The sequence below is a fragment of the Lepidochelys kempii genome, chromosome 27, assembly GCF_965140285.1.
Source record: "Lepidochelys kempii isolate rLepKem1 chromosome 27, rLepKem1.hap1, whole genome shotgun sequence".
Taxonomy (NCBI): Eukaryota; Metazoa; Chordata; order Testudines; family Cheloniidae; genus Lepidochelys; species Lepidochelys kempii.
Genome location: NC_136406.1, coordinates 11,296,798 through 11,319,109, shown reverse-complemented (window position 1 = coordinate 11,319,109; position 22,312 = coordinate 11,296,798). Strand labels below are relative to the sequence as shown.

General features: G+C 56.0%; 1 protein-coding gene across 1 annotated transcript; it reads left to right on the top strand.

Annotated features, from left to right (window-relative positions):
• The first annotated feature begins 571 nt into the window (after positions 1–571).
• On the top strand, positions 572–20,262 carry PDK2 (pyruvate dehydrogenase kinase 2). Its single transcript, XM_073325478.2, has 11 exons — positions 572–757; positions 5,060–5,201; positions 8,582–8,653; positions 10,718–10,902; positions 11,667–11,756; positions 12,357–12,434; positions 12,960–13,036; positions 13,610–13,708; positions 14,325–14,432; positions 14,806–14,919; positions 18,731–20,262. The coding sequence occupies exons 1-11, from the start codon at positions 637–639 to the stop codon at positions 18,869–18,871; spliced, it is 1,227 nt and encodes a 408-aa protein (XP_073181579.1). The 5' UTR covers positions 572–636; the 3' UTR covers positions 18,872–20,262.
• The last annotated feature ends 2,050 nt before the right edge of the window (positions 20,263–22,312 follow it).

The following is a 22,312-nucleotide window of genomic DNA, read 5'->3' as shown; positions in this document are numbered from 1 at the left end:
CTAGGGTGGGCTGTAGGGCCCTGGCCAGGAAGGGGTTAAGGGGATGGCCGGGGGGGGGGGTCTGGGGGGCCGCAGGGCCCTGGCCAGGAAGGGGTTAAGGGGATGGCGGGGGGAGGTTGGGGGGGTCCGTGGGGCCCTGGCCAGGAAGGGGTTAAGGGGATGGCGGGGGGGGGTTGGGGGGCCGCAGGGCCCTGGCCAGGAAGGGGTTAAGGGGATGGCGGAGGGGGGGGTTGGGGGGCCGCAGGGCCCTGGCCAGGAAGGGGTTAAGGGGATGGCGGAGGGGGGGGTTGGGGGGCCGCAGGGCCCTGGCCAGGAAGGGGTTAAGGGGATGGCGGGGGGGGGTTGGGGGGGGTCCGTGGGGCCCTGGCCAGGAAGGGGTTAAGGGGATGGCGGGGGGGGGGTTTGGGGGGGCCGCAGGGCCCTGGCCAGGAAGGGGTTAAGGGGATAGAGAGGGGGCGGACAGAAGGGCCCCGGGCAGGGAGGGGTTAATGGGCGGGTCCCGGGGCGGGCACGTGGGTGGGCGCGCTCCCCATTGGGCCGCGGGGGATGTTTGTGAGCGGCGATTGGCGGGGGGGGGCGGAGCCGGCGCGGGCTGGGCCGCAGGCCGCTGTCAGTGGCTCGGGGGCCCCGGGCGCGATGCGGCTGCTGCGGGCCCTGCTGGGGAAGGCGGCGCGGGCCGCCGGGGCCCCGACCTACATCGAGCACTTCAGCAAGTTCTCGCCCTCGCCGCTCTCCATGAAGCAGTTCCTGGATTTCGGTAACGGCCCCCCCCCCAATACCCCGCGGCCCCGCCCCCACCCGGGCAGCTGCCCCCCCCGGGGCCCCGCCCCCCACCAATAACCCGCGGCCCCGCCCCCCCCCCCCGGGCAACTGCCCCCCCGGGGCCCCGCCTCCGGCCAATACCCCGCGGCCCCGCCCCCACCCGGGCAGCTGCCCCCCCCGGGGGCCCCGCCCCCGGCCAATACCCCGCGGCCCCGCCCCCCCGGGCAGCTGCCCCCCCCCGGGGCCCCGCCCCCGGCCAATACCCCGCGGCCCCGCCCCCCCCGGGCAGCTGCCCCCCCCGGGGCCCCGCCCCCGGCCAATACCCCGCGGCCCCGCCCCCCCCCCGGGCATCTGCCCCCCTTCCACACATACCCGGGGCCCTGCCCCCGGCCAATACCCCCCCTGGTAAATACCCCCCGGGGCCCTGCCCCCAGCAAACACCCCTTGTGCCCTTCCCCCAGCTGCTCCCCCCACCCCCATCTAATACCCCACGGGCCCTGCCCTGGCCAATACCCCCCTCGACCCCACCCCTGCCTGGGTAAATACCCCGGGCCCCTCCCTCTCGTAAATGCCCCCGGGCCCCTCCCTCCCGGATGAATACCCCCAGGGCGTGCCCCCTCCCTGGGTAAATACCCCCTTGGCTTTTCCTGCGGCGGTAAATAGCGTCGGGTTCATACAGCCTCCACCACCGGGTCAATATCCTCCCTCCCCAGCCTGGGTAAATACCCTCTGGCTCTATCTGTCCCCTTCCCCGTGGGCCTTTTCTCCCCCCGTGTGTGCTCCCTGGGGTACGTCACCCCTCTGCCTCCCGCCTGGGTCCAGCCCCCTCCACCGCCCATCCGGGTGTATGCCACTGTCCCTGCCACGTACCCCCCGCCCCCCCCCCCTGATGCATAGACCCCCCCCCAGGTAAGTATTCCGGGGGCTTGTGAGGGGCAGGCTCCCCCTCTACCCCTGTGAAGCCGTTCCTGGACTGTGGTAGTTACACCCCACAACACACACTCACACATTGCCTGGGTACCTACCCCCCTGGCACCGGGGGCTGGGGGGCCATGGGGCAGGAGGGGGACAGTCTCTTCCTCTTCCCCCCACTGCCAAGGAGCAATTCCGGGCCTGGAATCAATGCCCCCGCTCCCTGCCTGGCGAAAGACCCCTGGGGTAGCAGAGAAGGGGATCCATGGGGCAGCTTGGAGGCAGGGCTGCCTTCCCCCTGCCCTGTTGGCAGTATGCTCTGAGCGTGGGACATTGCTATTCCCCTCCCACCCACCCTTGGGGGCACGGAGCCGGGGAGATCAGGGGCTCCCTGCTGTTCATGTTCACTAACTGCCCGCTGGGGCAAGGGGGGTAGCAGTGGGGCTGGCTTTCCCTATTCTCTTTGTGGAATAGTCCCTGGGTAAATGCCCCCCCGGGGACAGAAGGGAGGTTCATTGGGGTAGGAGTGGGGAGCAGCTCTTTCTAGAACAGTTCAGGGATTTTGGAGCTATCCCCTGCTCCCAGGGCTTAGGGGCAATCTGGCTATGGGACAGTGGTGCTGTGGGGGGCAGTGATGGGGTTGGGGGGAAGGTGAGGTCCATAGTCGTGGCCCGACCAGGGTTCTGAATTCCTGAGGGGCGTGGGCTTAACACAGTGACTAAGTGATTCCCTCTTGGGGCTGGGGGGCTGATTTGCCCCTCTAGCTCAGTGGGTCGCAGTTTGGGCCTTTGGTGCCAGAGATCGTTGGTGCTGGCCTCGCTGGTGATGCAATGTGGGGGAGTCATTACCAAGTAGGGGGTTGGACTAGATGACCTTCAGGGGTCCCTTCCAACCCTGATATTCTATGAAGTAGGGGGGCTAAGAAAGGGCTAGAAGGACTATAGGGCTGAGAGTGGGGGCTGGAAGCAGAAAATCTCCCATATGATCCTGTTCTCTGGGGAGCGGAAGATGTCGGGGAAACCAGTGGGTAGGGTGGTGCATGAAATCAGTGGAGGGAGAGTAGGGAGTGGTTTAATTGGACCCCCCCCCCCAAGCAGGAGCTGTGGGGGGAGGAGAGGATGGTGACTCTTGTCCCTGAATTACAGCAAGGTTTGCTCTCCGCTCTTCTAAGGGACAGCTGTGGGAGATGGTGAGAGGTTGTTCTTTGCACGTTGGAACACACTCCGTCCATCCCCCCCCACACCACGTATTCTGCCCTCCCTCCACTCTCTGGGGCGTCTGACTCTGATACACCCAAATCCTCCAAGGATCCTCCCCCCTGGAAAATCCTCTTTGAAAACAACAGGGTGCTGCCTTTCTTTGAGGTTTCGGGATATAACCCCTCCCTCTCCAGGCTGCTGCAGGCAGCCGCAGCCCCTCCCTGCTGCTTCCCAGCCCACTAGCTAGAGCAGGGGGCTCCTGGGTTCTGTTCCTGGCCCTGCTGCCGACTCCCTTCCTGGCTGTGTGCCTCAGTTTCCCCAGCGGTTGCATGGGGGTAGCGAGACTGAGCCACGGCCCAGGGCAGGCTGGGAAGATGGATTCACTGATATACATGGAGATCCATGGTCTGAAGGAGATAGGAAAAGGCGAAGGGGTTAATTGCCGTAACGTATTTGAGATGCACCGCAGCACCCCCTTCTCTTCTGGCTGTCCTTAGCCGTGTGCTGAAAGGGGGAGGGTGCCGGTGCCCTCAGCCTTGTCCTAGAACCATTCCTCGCTCCTGCCACCCGGAGGCAGCTCCCAGCTCCCCAGTGCTCACTGCCCTCCGTGTCCATTTCGAGTGGCTTCTCGTTCCAGAACAAATGTCAGGCCTGCCGGGGCTTTCAAAACACTAGACAAAGTCCCTGCCAGGCCTGGCTGGCTGGCGCTGCATGGCGACCTGCTGACACGCATGCTGGGGTGTGTGTTTCTCTCCCTTCCACTAGCCACTTGTCTGGCTCGCCTGGTCTCATTGCAGTGCTGCGTCAATAGCCTTCGTTGCCTGCCAAACAATCTGTGCCGTTGTTTAGCTAGAAACTGCCAGGGATGTACGAACGTGCAGGAGCTCAGGTTACATCTGTACATTTGGGTGCGTGTGAGTTACACACACACACACACACCCCGCTACTCCTCTCTACAGAGTGATGCCCTTGTTTACCAGCCTCCCACCTCTTCTCTTCTCCCTGCAGCTACTTTATAGCCCTGCTGAGATCATCACCCACTATTTTTTTGTTTTCCTCCTCCAGACCCTCCTTGAGCCTCTTGGCCCAGGTCCCGGTCACTCGGGTGCTTTTGACTGTGGGTGGGTTTGTTGGCTGGATTCCTTGCAGAACTTGGAGTTGCTGCCAGTGAGGCGGTTAGTTTAGTTTCTGCTGGCCAGTGTAGGGAGTTCCCGGTCATTAAGGCTCCTGGCGTCTCTGTCATTCTGTGGCAGGGCAGACCTCTCCTTAGGCAGCCCGCCAGGGAGCCAGGGTTCGATTCCAGAGAGGGAGCCTGAGAAATGGCTCCTGGACCTGGGGAAGGCAGCCAGCGTGCCCACTCCCAACCTGGGAAGGCAGTGATGAAATATAACCGTACAGGACTCTTTGGAAGCCCTGTGATTGGAATGATGTGTACGGATGGAGGGATCCGAGGCACAGAGAGGTTAGGTGACATGCCTGAGGTCACTCTGTGAATCAGTGGCAGAGCCAGGCACAGGCTCCAGTCTTTTGCTCAAACCACAAGATGACCCCACCTGCCCTGGCCTCGTGGACATGCCTTCAAAGTGATAGGGGTATTCTCCCCATTTCCCACGTTGGGCAGGGCAAGTTGAGCAGTAATGGGCTGCAGCCTGGGGTTAGCGTGCGACCTGGCCTCCCTTGTGAGTCTCCTGTCCAGTATCCCCTGCTGGAGCTCGGCAGCTGGATGAGGTGACTCTGGTGGAGGGAGCAGCAGATGAGAAGGGCTGGTCTGCGATTGGCAGGAGGTGTGAAGTGATGGGGACAGCTTTCCTCCCCCTCCCCATCCCGAGAGCTGTGCCCAAGACCCTGATGGAGTTCAGCCTGTTGCAAGGGAGTGTGGCCTAGTGGTTAGATTGGCTAAAGCTGTACTCAGTGAGGGAGCGTGGGGGTCTGAGGTGTAATGTTTGGGGATCAGCATGAGATCCTCTGATGCAAGGGGCTGTAGTGGAGGAAGGGGCTGGAGGAACCAGGTAAATGCTCTTGATGAGAGCCTGGGAGTCCAACTGGTGGTCTGATGTACCATCCTGAGCTGATACTGGGGGCAGGACAAGTAGGTGTCTTCTGAAGGGCTAGGTGCCTACTTCCCCGTCATCAGGGTGGGGGTCACTGAGATCCTGCTTTTCTAACGGTGGGGCTTCTATCTCTAGGGTCCAGCAATGCCTGCGAGAAAACCTCCTTCACCTTCCTCCGCCAGGAGCTGCCTGTCCGGCTGTCCAACATCATGAAGGAGATCAACCTGCTGCCAGACCGGGTCATCAGCACACCCTCGGTGCAGCTGGTGCAGAGCTGGTGAGTAGGATGGACTGCCAGTCAAGGGGGTGGGGGCGGGCAATATTGCTAGTCTGTGTGTATGTTGGGGGCACGGCACTGCTAACTGGGGTGGGGGGGAGCATGACACTACTAGCTTGTGTGTGTAGGGAGACGCTGCCAGCCTTTGCCTGTCTGCCCCCATATCCCACCGCACCCACCAACACTCCTCAGCAAGCCCCTTGCTCACCTGGTCTGGGTTTACATGTAACAGATGCAGGAGGAGAATGAGGAAGGCAGCTCAAAGACCCTGCCAGCTGAGGGGCTCTGGAATGGACATACTGAGTGCAGGGGGGTAGGGGAGACAAATCAGTGATAACTGGGGACTGAGGCAGTGTATACCCAAGAGACCACTTCTAGACTAGGGGCTCGTCTACACTGGAAATGCTACCATGGCACAGCTTGCCACTGTCGAGCTTCAGCGTAGGGACTACCTACGCCAATGGGAGGTTCTCCCATCTGCGTAGGTACTCCATGTCCCCGACAGGCAGTAGCTAAGTTGATGGAAGAATTCTCCCATCGCCCTAGCACTGTCTACACTGGGGGTTAGGTTGGCTTAGCTACGATGGTCAGGGGTGTGGCTTTTTCACAGCCCTGAGGCGTGTAGTTAAGCCGACTCAATTATCTAGTGTAGCCCAAGCCTAGGAAAACAGGTTGTGTGTACACTAGTTAGCTACTGCATTTTGACCTCTAGTGTAGACAGGGCTTAACCCCTGTAAAGAACAGCTAGCTGACCGATCATGCTGAAAAACATGTCTTCCTAGACTAGACGTGGGCTCATTAAATGGTGCCAGGACAATGGACCAGCTGAGCAGGATCAGCCCAACACGTAACAGTTGGGGTTTTTCACTTCGCCCAGCCCTGGGCAGAACCCAGTTGTGTTTAATTGAGGAGCAGGGAGATTTCCAAATTGACCTTGGGGGAAGGGCGTGCTCCCTGATACTCCCACCGTTGTGGCGCCCCGGCCAGGTCACCCTGAGTACTGCAGGTTTCGGGGCAGCGACTGTATTTAACACCTGAAAGCCCGCTGGCCGGCAGCCCATGCTTGGGCTCACGAAAGCTCATGCTCAAATAAATTGGTTAGTCTCTAAGGTGCCACAAGTCCTCCTTTTCTTCTTCCCCCTTGTACTGGTATGGTTCAGTTGTTGTCATTTCAAAGGCACCAGCTGCTCTGCTCTGCTCAGGTCCTTATAGGTTTGGGGGTCCATAGGCCAACAGGAGGGGGAAGAAATGAGAAATGTCCCTTTAAGACCCCCCCACACCCAGTTCCTGGCCCCTGCCCACCAGACAGCAGCAGCCTGAACTTTGTCCTACTTTGGAGATCACGTGAGGGCTTGTTTGTGCAGCCAGTGATTTCCTCTTTTCACCCCAGAGGCTGCCCAGACCAGCTGAATCCCCCCCACACCCCCCTGGGAGCTGGGGGGCAGGAGCCTGAGTTAATAGTAACTTGGCCCTTGCCTGCAGCTAAGCTGCACCCTGGAATTTGCCCTCCTGGAAGGTGCATTCCTGCATCAGTGATCCCATGGGGCTGGCCGTTAACCCTTTGCTGCCTGCTCCAATGTCTTCAGCCCTCCCATCTCTTCCTCCCCCCGGAATTCGGAGGGGTCTGGGAGGTCCCCTGGCTGAACCCCTCTCCAGCATGAAGCTCTGTGGTCTGTCACTTCTGCTCAGGGGGCTCGACCCGGAGACCCACGGGAGCCCCCATCGCAGCACCCCTTAGGGCGCTCAGCGGGGTTTGCTGTCAAGCAGTGTCTCCCACCCCTCTGAGCCTCCCTACACCAGTGCCCTTGCAGGCCACCTGCTAGTCCAGCCCTGGGCCCCCTACACACAGCTTTGCTAGTGCCCTTCTGTGCTGCCTTGGGCTCTCCACGTATGTCCACGCACTCCAGTCCTTCCTTGCAGCCCCCCCCTCCGCTGCTATTCCAGCCCTAGGCCCCCGCCCCCTCCCCCGGTTCTGCCCACATGCTTGGGTGCTCCGGTGATATCTAGACTGCTCCAGGACCCTGACCTTCCAACATCCCTTCCGTTCAAGACCAGCCTTCTCTCTACTTTGGCCAGGGCCCTCCTGCTACTCCAGTCCTTGCTTTTCTGGCATAAGCCCTGCATCATGCTGCCCTGCATGGTGGCTCTGGTGATGGGGCCCAAATGAGCACTCTCCTTACACCCCTAATCCCTTGTGACTGGTGGCGGGGTCTGCCCCGTCATCTCTGGAGGCGAACCGCTCCTGTACTCATCCTCCTGCACCCTTGGGATCCCATGATCAAAACTTCCTGATCTCACAGGACTGGTGCCTTTGCAGCTGCTTCCCTGTAACCTAAATCCCCAAGCAAATATAGCAGAGCCCTGGGAAACCATTCCGTCCCCACGCTTACGACCAGCCTGCTTAGGTGTTTGCAGCTGTCATGGTGCCCTCTGGAAGGAGCTGTGTGTCTGGAGGGAAATTGTAACCCAGGGGAGGGGATGGGCTGCTACCGTTCTGACTGGCTGCTTGCTCCCGGTTCGACTGGCAGACATTCCCGATAAGCTGAGGCTGCAGAGGGCAAGGTGCGCTGCCTGTCCCAAAGCCTCTGGCATGGTGCAGGCCCGGGAAGTCGCTGGCCCCTGGCTGCTGCTCCTTCACCGGTTGTACTTCCTATCATGCAAGGCACTAGGCTAGGCCCGTCTCTGCTGTCCCTATGTGGGAGGAGGGCTGGGTGACAGTGCTCTAGGGGATGGTAGGCAGTGGGTTAGGGAGCAGCTCTGCCTAGGCTGGGCTCCCAGAGGTGGACCTCTGGAATATGTAGTAGTGGGTGGGGAATGCCCTCGATTCAGTTAGCCCGAGTTGTAATGGCTGCAGGTTAAGATCCTGCCAGGTGAAGCTGGGCTGGGTTGGTGTTTGGAGGGGAGACCTTTGCAGGAAGCCCTGGTGCCCGCTGAACGCTGTGGTGGTGGCTCCAGTAGGAGGCAGCCTTCCCCTGTAGTTCAGCACTAAACCAGTGCCTGCTTCATTGCATGACGGGGGCTATGTTGCTGGAGGTGCCAAGCAGCGATCCTGCCTGTTAAAGATCCCAGAGCGTTCTCCACTTCCTGTCCTAAACTCTTGGGGGGGGGTGCGTGCTGCTACTTCCCACTCCAGAGCTGGCTGCATTTCAGCAGTGGATGAAGCCATTCCTGTTTGTAAAGTGCGCTGCCTAGACTCTGTGGGTCCTCTTCCCCCCCATGGAGGCGGGTAGTGGGGTATTGCTGTCACACACAGTCTCTCCAGGGCGCCTGCCAGTTGAAGGATGGGGATTGGGGCCACCCTGCGTTGATCAGGACTCCCAACATGCGGCTATGGAATATAAATGGAACCTGCATCCCTGTTCGTCCCCACTCCCTTACAGGTATGTTCAGAGCCTGCTGGACATCATGGAGTTCCTGGACAAAGACCCTGAGGACCAAGGCACCCTGGGACAGTAAGTTGGGTGTGGGCTGAATGGGTTAACAGACTAAGCCCAGGAGGAACCCTTCAGTCTGCCCTCCTGTGTCCACAAGCCAAAGGCTTTTTCCCAGAACCTGGATTGAATCACTCCCAGTGATTGAGAGTCCACGCCTCCGGTGAGCTGTCTCCGTGTTGAATTTCCCTCCTGGCTAGCAAATAGCAGCTTATTTCAAGGCTGAATTGGATCTAGCCATTGGATCTTGTTATGCTTGCGTCAGCAAAATCAACGCCCCACCCCCACCTAGCCAATATCTTTCCCCGTGCACAGGTGCCTAACACAGTGATCCAAGTCACCTCTCACCCTGCTCTTCCGTAAACTGACTAAGTGGAGCTCCGTAAGCTCTCGCTGCCAGGCTTACTTGTGCGGCCACTGAATTCTCTCCCCTGTGTCCGCCTCCCTCTTTAAGCGTGGAGACCGGAAATGGACTCAGTATTCTAGTAGCCGTCTTGCCAATGCTGTGCACTTGTCTATTTCTGCTTGATATCCCTCTGTATACACGCCAGCATCACGTTAGGCCCCTTAGCAACAGCGTTCCCCCGAAGTCCTCCTGTGAGTTCTTGCTTCCCAAGACTTAGTCTCCCCTCCTTTAGGTGTAATCTGCTTTTCTTTAATCCCAGATGAGTAAACATCCATTTGAGTGTGTTACATTGTGACCAGGTGACTCAGAGAGCTCTGTAACGTTAACCTATCCTCCTCATTATCTGTTACTCCACATGGTTTTGTGTCATCTTGCAAACCTAACCAGTGAAAATTGTATATCATTTTTATCAATGATCTAGAAGATGTCAAATAGCACCTGACCAAGAACCAGTCCCTGGGGGACCCTGTGAGAAACCTGGGGGGACCCTGCCCTTCTCAGTGATATCTCCCCACTAACAACAACATTGTCACTGAGCCGGTTGGCAATCCATCGAACAGGTGCCTTGTTAATTCCATAAAATACAAAGTTTTTTCATTAGAGTGTCATCTGGGACTAAATCGAACACCTTGGAGTAATCTAAGGATACTATGCGCAGTTTATCAACCAGACTTATAATCTTGTCAAAAAAAAATAACAGATTTGTTTGGTAAGACCTCGTTTCCATGAAACCATGCTGACTGGCTTTAGTTGTATTGTTCGTCTCTAATTCTTTGATAGAACAGTTAATCGAGACTCTGTTATTTGCCGGGGAATCACATCAGCCTAACTGATCTATAGTTCTCTGAGTCATCCCTTTGCCCCTTTTTAAATATTGGGACTGCAATGGCAGGCCTCCAGTTTGGAATTTCTCTTGTTTTTCCAGATTGGTTAAAAATTAACACTTGTGATATAGCTGGTTCCTTTAACGCCCTTGGATGTCAGTTATACGGGCCCTCGCATTCTCCCTTGTTCCAAATGGTGAATTTTCTATTCCAATGCGATGGATATGTCATCCTGCTTCATTCCAGATACACAACAGGAATCCCTATTGAACTTTGTTGCCTTCTCTGTATTGCTGTTTATGATTTTTACCCTCTGCATCTGGCAGTGGACCGATACCTGACTAGGGATTCCTTTTGTATGGCCGCATTGAACAGGACAGTCATGCTTTCTTGCTGCCCCACCTCCGGCTCCCAGATCCTGGCAGGGACCTCCGCTCGGGCTGGGGTTGGGCGTGAGTGTCACTGAAATTTTATCACAGATCCCAACTCCCTCTGCAGCCCCCCATACCCCCCCCAGTCCAGAGCTGAATTCCAGCTACGGCACTTCAGCCATCTCTGATGTTACATGCGCCCTGGAGATCTATGTCAGCTGTGCGGTGGAATCTGCTCCGGGATTTCCCAGGCAGCTGCGCCCGCGTTAGGGTTAGAATGGGGGAGAGAGCTCCTTCAGCCTAGGGGAACCTGGACTGGATTGCTGTGCCTCCCTGGAATGTACTTAGTGTCCCCTGCCTCCTTGTTGTAGCCCTCTGGTTCCAGGCTCTGGGAAGTTGGCTGTATCCTCGCCTCGCTCTATGATGAGCTGCTCACATCTCACATGGACTAACCCCCCCTGCTTTCCCTTCCTCCTTTTCCCAGGTTCACGGATGCCCTGATCACCATCCGTAACCGGCACAATGACGTGGTGCCCACCATGGCTCAGGGGGTGATAGAGTACAAGGAGGCCTACGGGGATGACCCCGTGTCCAACCAGAACATCCAGTATTTCCTGGACCGCTTCTACCTGAGCCGCATCTCCATCCGCATGCTGATCAACCAGCACAGTGAGTGACAAGCGCCCAGCCAAGCCTGCTGTCTCCCATGGAGTGGAAGGGACTGAGTGGGGGCTGGGCTGCAGAGGAGAGGTGGAAAGAGGCAGGGATCAGATCCTGCGGTGATGGGCACAGGATTGAAAATGTACATCCAGTCTGTCTCAACCTTTCCAGGCTACTGGACCCCCTTTCCGGAGTCTGATTGGTCTTGCACACCCTCAAGTTTCACTTCCCTTAAAAACGACTTGCTTACAAAATCAGACCTAAAACCACAAAAGAGTCACTGGATACTATTACTGACAAATTGCCGACTTTCTCCTTTTCACCCTATAATTATAAAATAAATCAATGGAATATTAATATGGTCCTTACATAGAGAGCCGTATAAACAGGTCACTGTGTGAATGAAATGTTAGTTTGTACTGACTTCGCTGGAGCTTTTCCTGTAGCCTGTTGTAAAACTAGGCAAATATCTAGATGAGTTGATGTACCCCCGGGAAGACCTCTGGGCTAGACTAGAAGGAATCAGGGAATAGACGAGACCCTATAAGCAGGGAGATTTCAGCAGGGGACTGGGGCCGAGGGGTGGAATTTGTGGGTGGGTGGGGAGTACTGGGACAGAGTGACAGGGTAGGAGAGATGGAAACTGTCATGCATGCTCTTGATCCTTCTGGGGACCCCCTCAGACTTGTATGTTCCAGTCTGTGCTGAAGTCTGTCCTCCCCATCAACGCACATCCCCCCTCTTCATCTTCCCCTCCGTCTCTTTCCTTGCAGGCCTGCTCTTTGATGGCAGCACCAACCCTGCTCACCCCAAGCACATTGGCAGCATCGACCCCCACTGTGACGTGTCCGAGGTTGTGAGAGGTCCGTGCCCCATAATGGCTGAGAGGCAGCATCCCTACAAAAGGGCGGGGGCCCCTGCGTGGGGGAGCAAAGCAGGCTAAAGGGTCTCACCAAGATGAGGTTGCACTGGGGGCTCGGACTGGCTGGCTTGGGAGATCAACTGGGGGAGCCGGTTCTGATCCGTGCCAGACCAGCGGGGGCTGAAGACGATTTGTTTGGAAGCTTCTCTGTGTGACGAGTTCGGTGGATCTCAGCCTAGGTGCCGGTGGACAAGCATTCATGTGACAGATGTCAGACTGCCTTGGGGGTACCCCAGAGACGCCAAGCACTGGTGGGCCACAGTGACTGAGCTCCCCTTGTCCCTAAAAGGGGGGTCCCTGCCAGGCAGGGGACACTGGTACAGGGCAGCCTGGGGGAAGTTCACCCAGCTGATGCCCAGCTTGTCCTTATTCTGGGAGTAAATATCTCGCTCCAGTCTGTCGTTCCCAGCGCTGTCCATGCTGAAATTCCTTGTCTCCTATCCCCTTGCTAAGTCCTGAGCCTGTCCCAAGAGGAAGCAGGCACTGAGTTCCACTCTCTTGGGTAGAATCTGTGCCGATCCCACCTCTCTCTGCTCTCCAGATGCCTACAACATGGCCAAGCTGCTGTGCGACCAGTATTACATGGCCTCGCCCGATTTGGAGATCCAGGAGGTCAGCGGTGAGTCTAGAGGGACCCATAGCCCCTGGGGACAGGAGGTGGGTGGGGATCCTCGTGGGATAGCAATTGAGCCTGGCGGGAAAGTGAGTTGCTTGTGGGGTGCAGGGGTTGGTAGGGAGCAGCCAAGGGCAAGGAGTTTTCTAAGGAAGCTGTCACAAGGTGGCTGGCCCTTCACGGGGAGCAGGGCCCAGCCTGGCCTGTGGCTGATCAGCGACCTCCCTGCTGAGATTGATGAAGTGACTCGAAAATGGCTCAGTTGAGGAAGGGAGCTGCAGGAAGCAAGGTGGCCTCCTTGATGCAGGGTGAGAGACGCAGAGGAAAGGCCTTGGGGCCTCTGCAGCCCGCTTTATGCAGCGGGAAGCTTTGTATGTGTACGCTGAGAGTTTGGTGTCTGAAGAACAAAACCGTGCCCTGACAGACGGGCCTGAGCCGTCCTTGGGCGTCAGTCCTTCCTGGGCTGGGGGAGTCAGGCCAACAGCTTACAGGAGCATTTCCCTTACAACCGCTGTGTTCTTTCCCTTGTAGCCAACAATTCCAAGCCGCCGATCCGCATTGTCTACGTCCCATCTCACCTCTACCACATGCTCTTTGAGCTCTTCAAGGTAAGGCTCCCAGCCCTATGGTCCTTCCCCTGTAGCGCTCCTTGCTCCGCAAGGAGGTGACGAAGCTGGAGAGAACCATGGTGGAACTTGGCATCCTGTCTGCCAGACCCACCAATGGTTCCCTATAGTAGGCACCGGAGTTTCCAGCTCCTGCCTCTGGCGGTGGGTGAGGTGGAGGCCAGGGAGTCCATGTTTCAGGAGGGGATTGTGAATGTGTCACCTTTTTCTTCTGGTTAAGAGATGAGTAAAGGAAAGCACTTTTTCAGCCACAGTGTTAACCCGTGGAACTCATTCCTGCAGTATTTTTGCCTAGGGAGCTAGCTTTAGTTAAACATTTTAAAGAAGGAATCGACTAATGGTAAGTCCAGGACCATTAGGCCTCTGCTTCAGGGCATCTGCAGATGACCGGCTCAGGGTCAGGAAGGAACTTCCTACCCTTACAAATACTGCACAAATAGGTGCATTGTGGGGGGTCTTTGTACCTTCCTCAAGCATCAGGGCAGGCAGGGGCCAGGCTAGAGGGGCTATCATAAAATCCCTGATGACTTGCTTCTTCTCTCTGTTCCCTCGGAGAATGCCATGCGAGCCACCGTGGAGAGTCACGAGTCCAGCCTCCGACTCCCAACCATCAAGGTGATGGTAGCACTGGGTAAAGAAGATCTTTCTATCAAGGTAGGTGGCCTGAGTGAAAGTCCGAGGGATAGAAAGGGACCCTCAGCATCATCTGTACTGTGGGGCACAGGCTAATTCCCCAGGGAGCTCACTTTTGTCCTGGGAGTTCTCTGCAGTGAGCAGGTAGACTGAGCGGATGTGGTCTAGTGGCTAATAGTGGATTGGGCAAGCAGACCCCCTGAGTTCTGTTTGACTATCTGACTTTCTGTCACCCTGGACCTGAGACTTTGGGGAGCATGTGTGTGGGGGGGTATTTAGCCCACATCCCCAAATGTTGTCTAGCTTCCCTCCTCCAGTGCAGCTCATCTCTGCGGCTCATCTCTGGGATGCCTGTAGCCAGTCCTTGCTTGGGAGCCTCCAGCTTGACCCCTGAGGCTGTTTTCCCTGTTCCCCCAGCCTCACGGGGGCATTTCCTCCCGTCGGGAGGGCTGGACAGAGCACCCTGTCTTGGCCTATTGATGCTTCCTGTGTATCAGCCAGCAGCAAGCACTGCTGGGCTACTGGGATTTCTCCCTGAGTGTGTGTGTGGGGGGAAGGGGAGGCATGGCTAGCACACCACTGGTCAAGGCATGTGGGGAGTCGCCAGGGGCTGCTGACGTGATGTCCCATCGCACAGATGAGCGACCGAGGTGGCGGGGTTCCGCAGCGGAAGATCGAGCGGCTCTTCAGCTACATGTATTCCACCGCGCCCACTCCCCAGCCCGGCTCGGGCGGGACACCCCTGGTACGTATCGGATCAAGTCGGGCCCCCCTGGGTGTCCCTGCAGGTAGCATGTTGGTCAGGGTGATTTTGTGGGGCTGTGGAGGAGGTGGGTGAGTGGGCGGAATTCCCTAAGTCCTTCCGGGTAACCACCCTCCCTGTCCAGAGCTGAGTGCAAGGGATTCCAGTAAGCAGCCTGCACAAATACTGATCTGCTTGGATCGCCTGGTGATGATGGCAGAGGGCCTTCGTGTGACAGCCAGGAGTGGGAGGAGGGTTTGGGGGGTTCCTGATGTCTGGGTGGAGTGATGTTGAGGGAAGTAGGGTCTGGTGGTCGGGCAGTTCGCTGAGACCTCTGCAACCATAATCACCTGTCGTCTTCTCCCTGCTCCACCAGGCTGGCTTTGGTTACGGCCTGCCCATTTCCAGACTCTATGCCAAGTATTTCCAAGGGGACCTTCAGCTCTTCTCCATGGAGGGTTTTGGGACAGATGCAGTCATCTACCTGAAGGTGCGTAAATCATCCCCTGCGTCTCTCCTTCTCAAACCCGCGGGTTCAGGCAGCCACTCCCCTGAGGCCTCCCAGTCCTGTCAGTGGCAAGCACACCATGTGGAGGTGGGGGATCTAGAAGAAAGGATGTCCCAGGGGTTAGTGGGCCTGCCTAGGTCTTGGGACGCCTGCATTCACGTTCCTGCTCTCCCACAAACTCCTTGTGTGACATTGAGCAAGTCCCTTAGGGCTTGTCTACACAGGAAAGTCTTCCTGGCCTCACCAATAGGACTATACCGGTATAATTCCCCATATGGACGCTCTTATACCGGAATAAGTGTGTCCCCATGAGGAGTTATACCAGTATAACTACATTGGTTTAAATTCAGACACTGGCTTGTTCCAGTAGAACTTTCCCATGTAGCCACGTCTTTAATCTCTCTGAGTCTCAGTTCATTGCCATCTGTAATGCAGGGCCGGCGGCACCGCCCGACCTCACGTATGGGCAGTGAAGATAAATGAAAGCTCGCGAGGCATGCAGATGCTACTGCACTGAGGACCAGAGATAAGTGCTTACACTGGAGGGGTTTGCTGACGGTCCCCAGCCTTTGGCTTTTCCTCTTCCTTTGTAACAGACAAGAAAATGATCCCTGCCCCATGTCAGGACAGTGGGTGCAGTCTCCAGATCTTACAGACTTGTCCCCATTGATCCTGTCCCTCCTTGTGAAACTTACGTGGGTCAGTTTCATTCTGTTCCTAGCCACTTCACAGCTACCCCCAAAGGCTCATCTTGTCTCTCAGCCAAACGCGTCTCTGTTCAGGATCAGTTCTTGACTAAGATCAGTGACGTAGCCAGGGTGACTTAGTTAGCCACTGGAGCAGGAGCTTGGGTCTGAGTCGGCCCTGCCTGTGGGTATGGGAGTGGGTTCTTGGGATGCTGGGTCAGGCTGAGAGGTGATGTGTAACTGACCGACTCCTCCTTACACTCCTAGCTCTGGAGTCTCAGGGCTTGTCTGCATCAGGGATTTTTCGCTCTTTGTGAGTAGCTGTTTTAAGTCACACTACTATTAAATCATTTAAATCTAAATATTCAAATATTAATAATCCTATTCAAGTCAGGTTTCAATCGGGTGAAGACTTTTTGTAAAAGCTCATTTGAAAACGTCTGCTAGTGCAACTGTGAATTTTAAATTTTTTTATCACAAGCTAAATTGTAAACACTGTTGTTTTCCTTCAGTGCCGCTACAATTAGGGGCATTGCACATGAATTTTACAAAATCTCTATAATCCAAAAAAATCTGAAAATGTAAGACCCTGATCCTGCGAATGCTTAAGCAGGTACGTAACTTTACTCACATGCCTAGTCTCATTGACGTCAGTGGGATTACAGTTAAGCACATGCCTAAGCGTTTGCCACATCAGGGCTGATACTGTAGCTTTATTAAACTTTTATTTTATTGGCATAACATTTTTGAGCGAGACGAGGTGGGGGAGGTAGTATCATTTATTAGATCAGCTTTCACTGACGGAAGGTAAATGCTTTTGAGCCACACAGAGCTCTTCTTCAGGCCTGGGGAAGGAGATCAGAGTCTGAGCTAAATACAAGTTGGGACAGATTGTTAAGCATAAGGGGTATCCATGTTGTAGAGGCCACTTGAAATGAAGTTGTCAATTGAGGGTTTGGCTGTTAAGTGTAAGGGGGTTGAAGTGGGCAATTAAGGTTTAGCCAGGTAGTATGGTGAGTTACAAATTGTTGTAATGAGCCATAAAACTCTGTGGAGTCCATGGTTTTGAGTGTCTAGCAGAGTTAGGAATTTGAGGTCGCAGGCTCACCTTTTGACGGTGTTGTGTAGATTTTCCTTGAGGAGGAGTATTGAAAGATCAGATCTAGAGTGATCACTTTGTGAAAGGATGGTAGTTTTGTCTTTTATCACTTTTCTGCATGAGTTCATTCAAGAGTGTAGTGATCGTTTGGTTTCAGAACCCTCATGGTGGTTGGTGGGACATTTGAAGCCCTGCATGAGGAACCCCACATGTAGTGTGTAGGACCAGGCTATAACAACACTGCACAAAATCTTTGTCGGTTCAGAACAAAATTGTTGCAGTGTGAACTGTGAAAAGTTATTTCGACTTTCAATACAATGCAAATATTCTCAATGTCTCTGTTATACACACAGGCCAACGTTTTCAAAAATAAAGAGGAGCCTAATGTTAGGTGCTTTGGAAAAATCCCAGAGCCTACGTAATTCAAGTACGCACGTCCCATTGACCTCAAACCCCATTGGAAGCATATTAGCCTGGTTGAAGCATTTCAGCTTTCTTGACTTGTGGGAGTTCAATATATTGGAAGTGGCATTGGCTGCAAACAGGGTCGGGGGTATCTGCTTACCGCTGTTGTGCCAGAGTTTGCAGTTCTCTGTTGATGCCCTGGTGTTGTCTTTTTCAGCACAGATGAACATTTTGTGTGTGAAACTTTAGTAGAAAAAAAATCTTCGTCAAACCTGAAATTCTATCACCAACCAGGAAGCTAATTAAGGGAAGATACAAAACATCCACCTCAGCCAGTTAAAATGGGGGGAAAGTAAAGAACCAGCAACACATCAAATAAAAATGATTAACATTTTTAAAAACTGGGATTTAGGTCAATTAAAGAAACTCGTGGTTTTTATTCACCCAGCTGTAGCTAACCTCAGTATATAGACACTCCCTTGATGCAACTGCTCCTGGCTTCAGTCCATAGCCGGTGCATGGGCCGGGGATCAGAAGTACTGCATTCAGACCGACCCTCGTGCAAAAATCCACAGAGACGTGATTAAAATCTTCCTTGTGGAGGGAGCCGGTGCGGCCTTAGAAGTAGAGCAGGTTGGAAGTTTTCCGACAAAACTCAGTGAAATGTTTCACTGATTCTGTTACAGATTTGACAAAACTTTTATTGAAACACAGGCAGGCTTCACTGCCTCTTCCCCCCACACCCCAAGCTCTGGGGGCCAGGCAGCCCCTTGCTGGGTCCCAGAGCTGGGGGGTTGGCAGAGAGACAGAGCCCTCTGGCTCTCTGCCTGTCCAGCAGCTGGGCTTGGAAGGCTCTTGTCAGTTTCACAGGTGAAATTGACAGGAGCCTTCTCTGAGGGCAGCTGGGAAAATTCCCTTTCAGGTGTCCCAAAATGGAATCTGTCTTTAAATCCTTCCCTGTGAAAGATTTCACGGACTTGACGTTTCATCCCGATGCGAGATGAAACTTTTTCAGAAATGTGAAAATGTCCATGGGAAAAGGATTCCCTTTCTCAGCCAGCTCCAGTTAAAAGCCCTGGGGAAATAAATGCAAGATCTGACCTGCAGAGACTGCTTCCCCCCAGCCTGCCCCTCTCTGAATGCAAATAGCATTCCAACACACACACACTTCCCCCAGCTTCGTGGCCAGGAAATGGAAGCAAAGAATCATAGGGTTTGAGTAGCAGTCTTTAATATCAAACTCCTGTATCATGAAGGGAGCCTAGTAGTCAGAGCAGGAACCTGGGAGCCAGGACTCCTGGGTTTCTTGGATGGAAGGCTTCAGAAGAGGGCAGAACTTTGCTGATGCCCTGTGTCCGGAAGAATTCCAAAGCACTTTACAGGCTAACACGTGGCATGAAATCTGCCTTGAGTAGGGACCAGGCGGGAAACGGCAGAGGTTGGTCTTGAACCATTGTCCAGATTCTACCAGATGTCTCCTAGGGATACTTCCTAGTGGCTGGCCGTGCCATTGGGAGGATGCTTGGAGGCCATGGGGCCTTGGGGCTAGGATTCACTGCAGAGAGAGCACTTCTCCTGTCCACTGACGTGCGGTTACCCACAGGCCTTGTCGACAGAGTCCGTGGAGAGGCTGCCAGTCTATAACAAGTCGGCCTGGCGCCACTACCAGACCATCCAGGAGGCAGACGACTGGTGCGTGCCAAGTACGGAACCAAAGAACACCTCCACCTACAGGGTGACCTAGGCCCCCGGGCGCGGCTGGTGGCACTTGGAGACGGAGAATCTATCCACATCACAAAAACCACATTAGGAGAACTCGAGTGATGGACTCTTCCTATTGACCAGTCTGGCTAACGCTCCGCCCAGGGCATGAATGATTTCTTTTTACGGTATGTAGCGTGCAGTAGCCCATGCCCACCACTGCCTGGCGTCTGCTGGGCTCCCCCATCCTCACCCTAAAGAGAGCCGGGCAGGCTCCGGGCATCTCCCGTTGTTGGGGGTTTTACCCATAATCCTTTTATTCACCATAGATCTGTTCTTTGCCTCTGCTTGCCACTGGGAGGGGGAGGACAGGAATCAGGCTGTGGAGACGGCTTTTATGGTTACGGGGGAAACGAGCCCTCAGGCCGAAGAGTTTCAAATATGGGGAGAGAGGAGGGGGCAGGTGGGGAAGCCTTGTAGGTTCAGGTGTGGGGTGGACAGGGGCCCTGTAGAGAGAGCCAGGAGGGCCACGGGCTCAGACTCGGTCTGTTAGGCTGGGGGAGTTGGGAGCCAGGGCTGGAGCACCTGTGGGGGGAGGTGTGAGGAGAGTCAGGTGTGTTGTGAGTGGGGCGGGGGAGGTGCAAGGAGTGAGGGGGCCTCCATGCTTAGGGGCGTGTGGCCTAGGGAGCTGCTGGGAGGTGCCAGGGTTGCCCTTTTCTGAGCTGGGACAGTGGGATGGCATCAAAGGGAAAGGGAGGAGGCTGTCCTCAATGCTCCCCTGCTTGGGTAGGGGTAGGCATTAGAACAGCCACATGGGGCAAGAACAGTTCCCCTTGTTGCCTGGGGGAGGAGTTCGCAGTGGGATCCCCCCAGATGGGGTGCAGCAGCCATCTCTCTCTCTCGGCTGTGTTTAAACACGAGGCATTACGGTGCCTCTTTCCAGCTCAGAGCCGCTGTCCGGGTCTGTCAGAACTCGGGACCCGTTCCCACTGGCTGCCATACCCACTGCTTGGCGCTGGCTGGAAGACGGAACGGTCTGAGGCGAGCTGGATGAGTTTGCTCTGCAAGGCAAAGGCAGGTGCTGATCTGGTGAGGGTCGGAGGGATTGTAACTTCTTCGGTGTTGTGTGAGGCCTGGGCTCTGGAGGTGCCCTGTTCTCTCTGCCCGCCTCTCGCCCGCTTTCCTGACCCGTTAGGTGTCTCTGTCCTTTTCGGGGAGCTCCCCACGGCACCAGCTGCTCCCCGTGTCTTCACACCACTGCCCTGCACGCCCCATGTGTGATTGATTTCCATGGCATGCTTTTATGTACTCTGGAAAGGATCTGCACAGATATATATATGCTGTGGGCGGAACCCTGTTTCTGCCCCAGACACGGTGGGTTAAGTCATGGGCGTTCATCCCATTGTTGATCCATAAAGATGACATTGACCAAAACCGGCCTGGCATTGGTGTTGTTTTCTTTGCACTTTGCGGGGTCCCAGCGTGCAGCGAACAACGCCGCCCGGCAGTGGATTTCGCATCCTGCCTTCTGCATGGGCCCAACCCGCTTAGTAAGTTGAGTGTTAAAACTGGATCCCATCACCTCTCCAGCCAATTAGCCCTTTCAAATATCTGTAAGTTAAGTAGTCTTTCACACTGGATGGAGCACTGAACTGGGCAGCAGGAGGCCTGGGTTCTATTCGCAGCACTGCTGGGTGAGCTCGGGCAAATCATATCGCTGCCCCGTGCCTCAGTTTCCCCTCCCACCTTATCTGTGTTTATTTAGATTGTAAGCTCTTCAGAGCAGGGTCTATGCAGCTCCCAGCACAATGGGACCTCAATGCTGCTGTAGTATAATACTACTAGGACTCCTGGGTCCCCAGCTCAGCCACTGACTTGCTGTGTGACCACGGGTAAGTCACTGGCCCGATCTCTGCCTCAGTTTACCATCAGTATGACGACACTCAGCTTCCCATAGTGCTTTGAGATCCCCTGGCCCAAGGGACCTTTTTCCTAGCAAGCATGGAACGATATTCCCAAGGGGGCACTGGGCGTCGCTGGCAGAGCTGGGAATGGAACCCAGGAGTCCTGCTTCCCCGAGCGGCACCATGCAGGCTATGGCCGCATGCTGCTCTCTGCAGGGCATTGACCTGTAGGTCAGATTTCCCTGTCTGCTTGGTCCTGGGCTATGTGGCTCTGCAGAGCGCTCCAGGGCCTTGTTTATCCTGCTGCTGCAGGGTCCCACACAGGCACCTCTGCTTCTGGCAACCCCTTGGCTGGGCCCAAGCAGCCGGGTGGGAGGGGAAAGAGCCGAGGCCTGAATCCGGAGCAGCAGAGAGCATGGATTCCCTTGCCCAGCGCGCAGCTGCCGTGTTGATGCAAAGCTGCGGGGAGCTGACTCTGCCTTTCAAACCCTGGAAACCACCTCCTCTGTGCCCTTGGGAGGACTCCCGCCCAGCTGAGCGGGAGGGGAAACCCCAGGAGCCGGGAGGTGGCATGTACTGTGTGAGCAGTCACCCAATGGCAGAGCGGGAGGGAGGGCTGGCAGGTTCTGTGTCTGCAGACCTAGTGACTCCTGGATCCCCAAGTTGGGAGCAGGGCCGTGTACAAGCCAGCTGCTCTGCATCCTCTCCCCATTGGCCTCCCTGGACCCAGCTTCCTTGGGGAGAAGGGCTCTCTCCCCCCCAACGCCTCGCTCCGCAGATCACCGCAGCGGGTGACCTTCAGTCCAGGGGTTGACCATAGAGCAGCGGGCGCCCGGCCCTAAAACGAGGCTGCAGGTTCCCAGGTCGGGTTTCACCTGGGGCCCCTTCTTGGCAGCCGGGCGGTTGAGCGCAGCCTCGGGCTTACCAGCCGGCGGGAGGGGAGGGGTGTGGGGGGAGCAAAGGTGAGCCCCGTCCATGGGACCAGCTCCGTTGGCTGTGGCAGGTTTCCCTTCACTCCTGTGGGGCCCTGATATGCACGGGGGCCTGCCTCCCCCACCCCGTACCCAGCATGTGAGGGTTTTATTACTAGGCTAGCGTGGGTGCAGTTATACCAGCCTCAAAGTGCCCCATTCCAGTATTGCGGCGTCCCTGCCATGTGTACCAGGCTAAAGCACCTTTACGGCACTGGATCAGCACCACCCTGTCTGGGGGGGGGGACAGGGGGGAGCAAATTGCTGTAATGAAAGTTGTACAGTTAAAGAGGCCCAGCTTGTGTGTAGCGCAGCCCTGAGGGAATGCCTTGGGCGGGGGGGGATTGGATCTGGGGCTCTCCCCTTCTCTTGAGGGGCTGGGGAAATGCCCCCAGCCACTGCTCTTGCTGGTGGGAAGGGCGTTGCAACCTAAGGGTGCCTTTATTTTAACTAAAAGACTTAAAATCCCCTTTACAGCTCCAGCTGAGCGGGGTGGCCCCTGCTGCCCCCCGGCAGAACGGAGCGGCTGAGTCTGGGGTGGGGGCCCGCAGTGTCTCTCTCTCTCTCTCACACACACACACACACACCCCTGGTGTTAGGGATGGAGGT

Excerpts from the sequence above, each read along its gene's own strand:
- PDK2 (XM_073325478.2), top strand. The coding sequence starts at position 637 with ATGCGGCTGCTGCGGGCCCTGCTGGGGAAGGCGGCGCGGGCCGCCGGG. Across the intron at positions 10,903-11,666 it reads CATGCTGATCAACCAGCACA|GCCTGCTCTTTGATGGCAGC; the intron begins GTGAGTGACAAG and ends CTTTCCTTGCAG. Across the intron at positions 12,435-12,959 it reads GGAGATCCAGGAGGTCAGCG|CCAACAATTCCAAGCCGCCG; the intron begins GTGAGTCTAGAG and ends TTTCCCTTGTAG.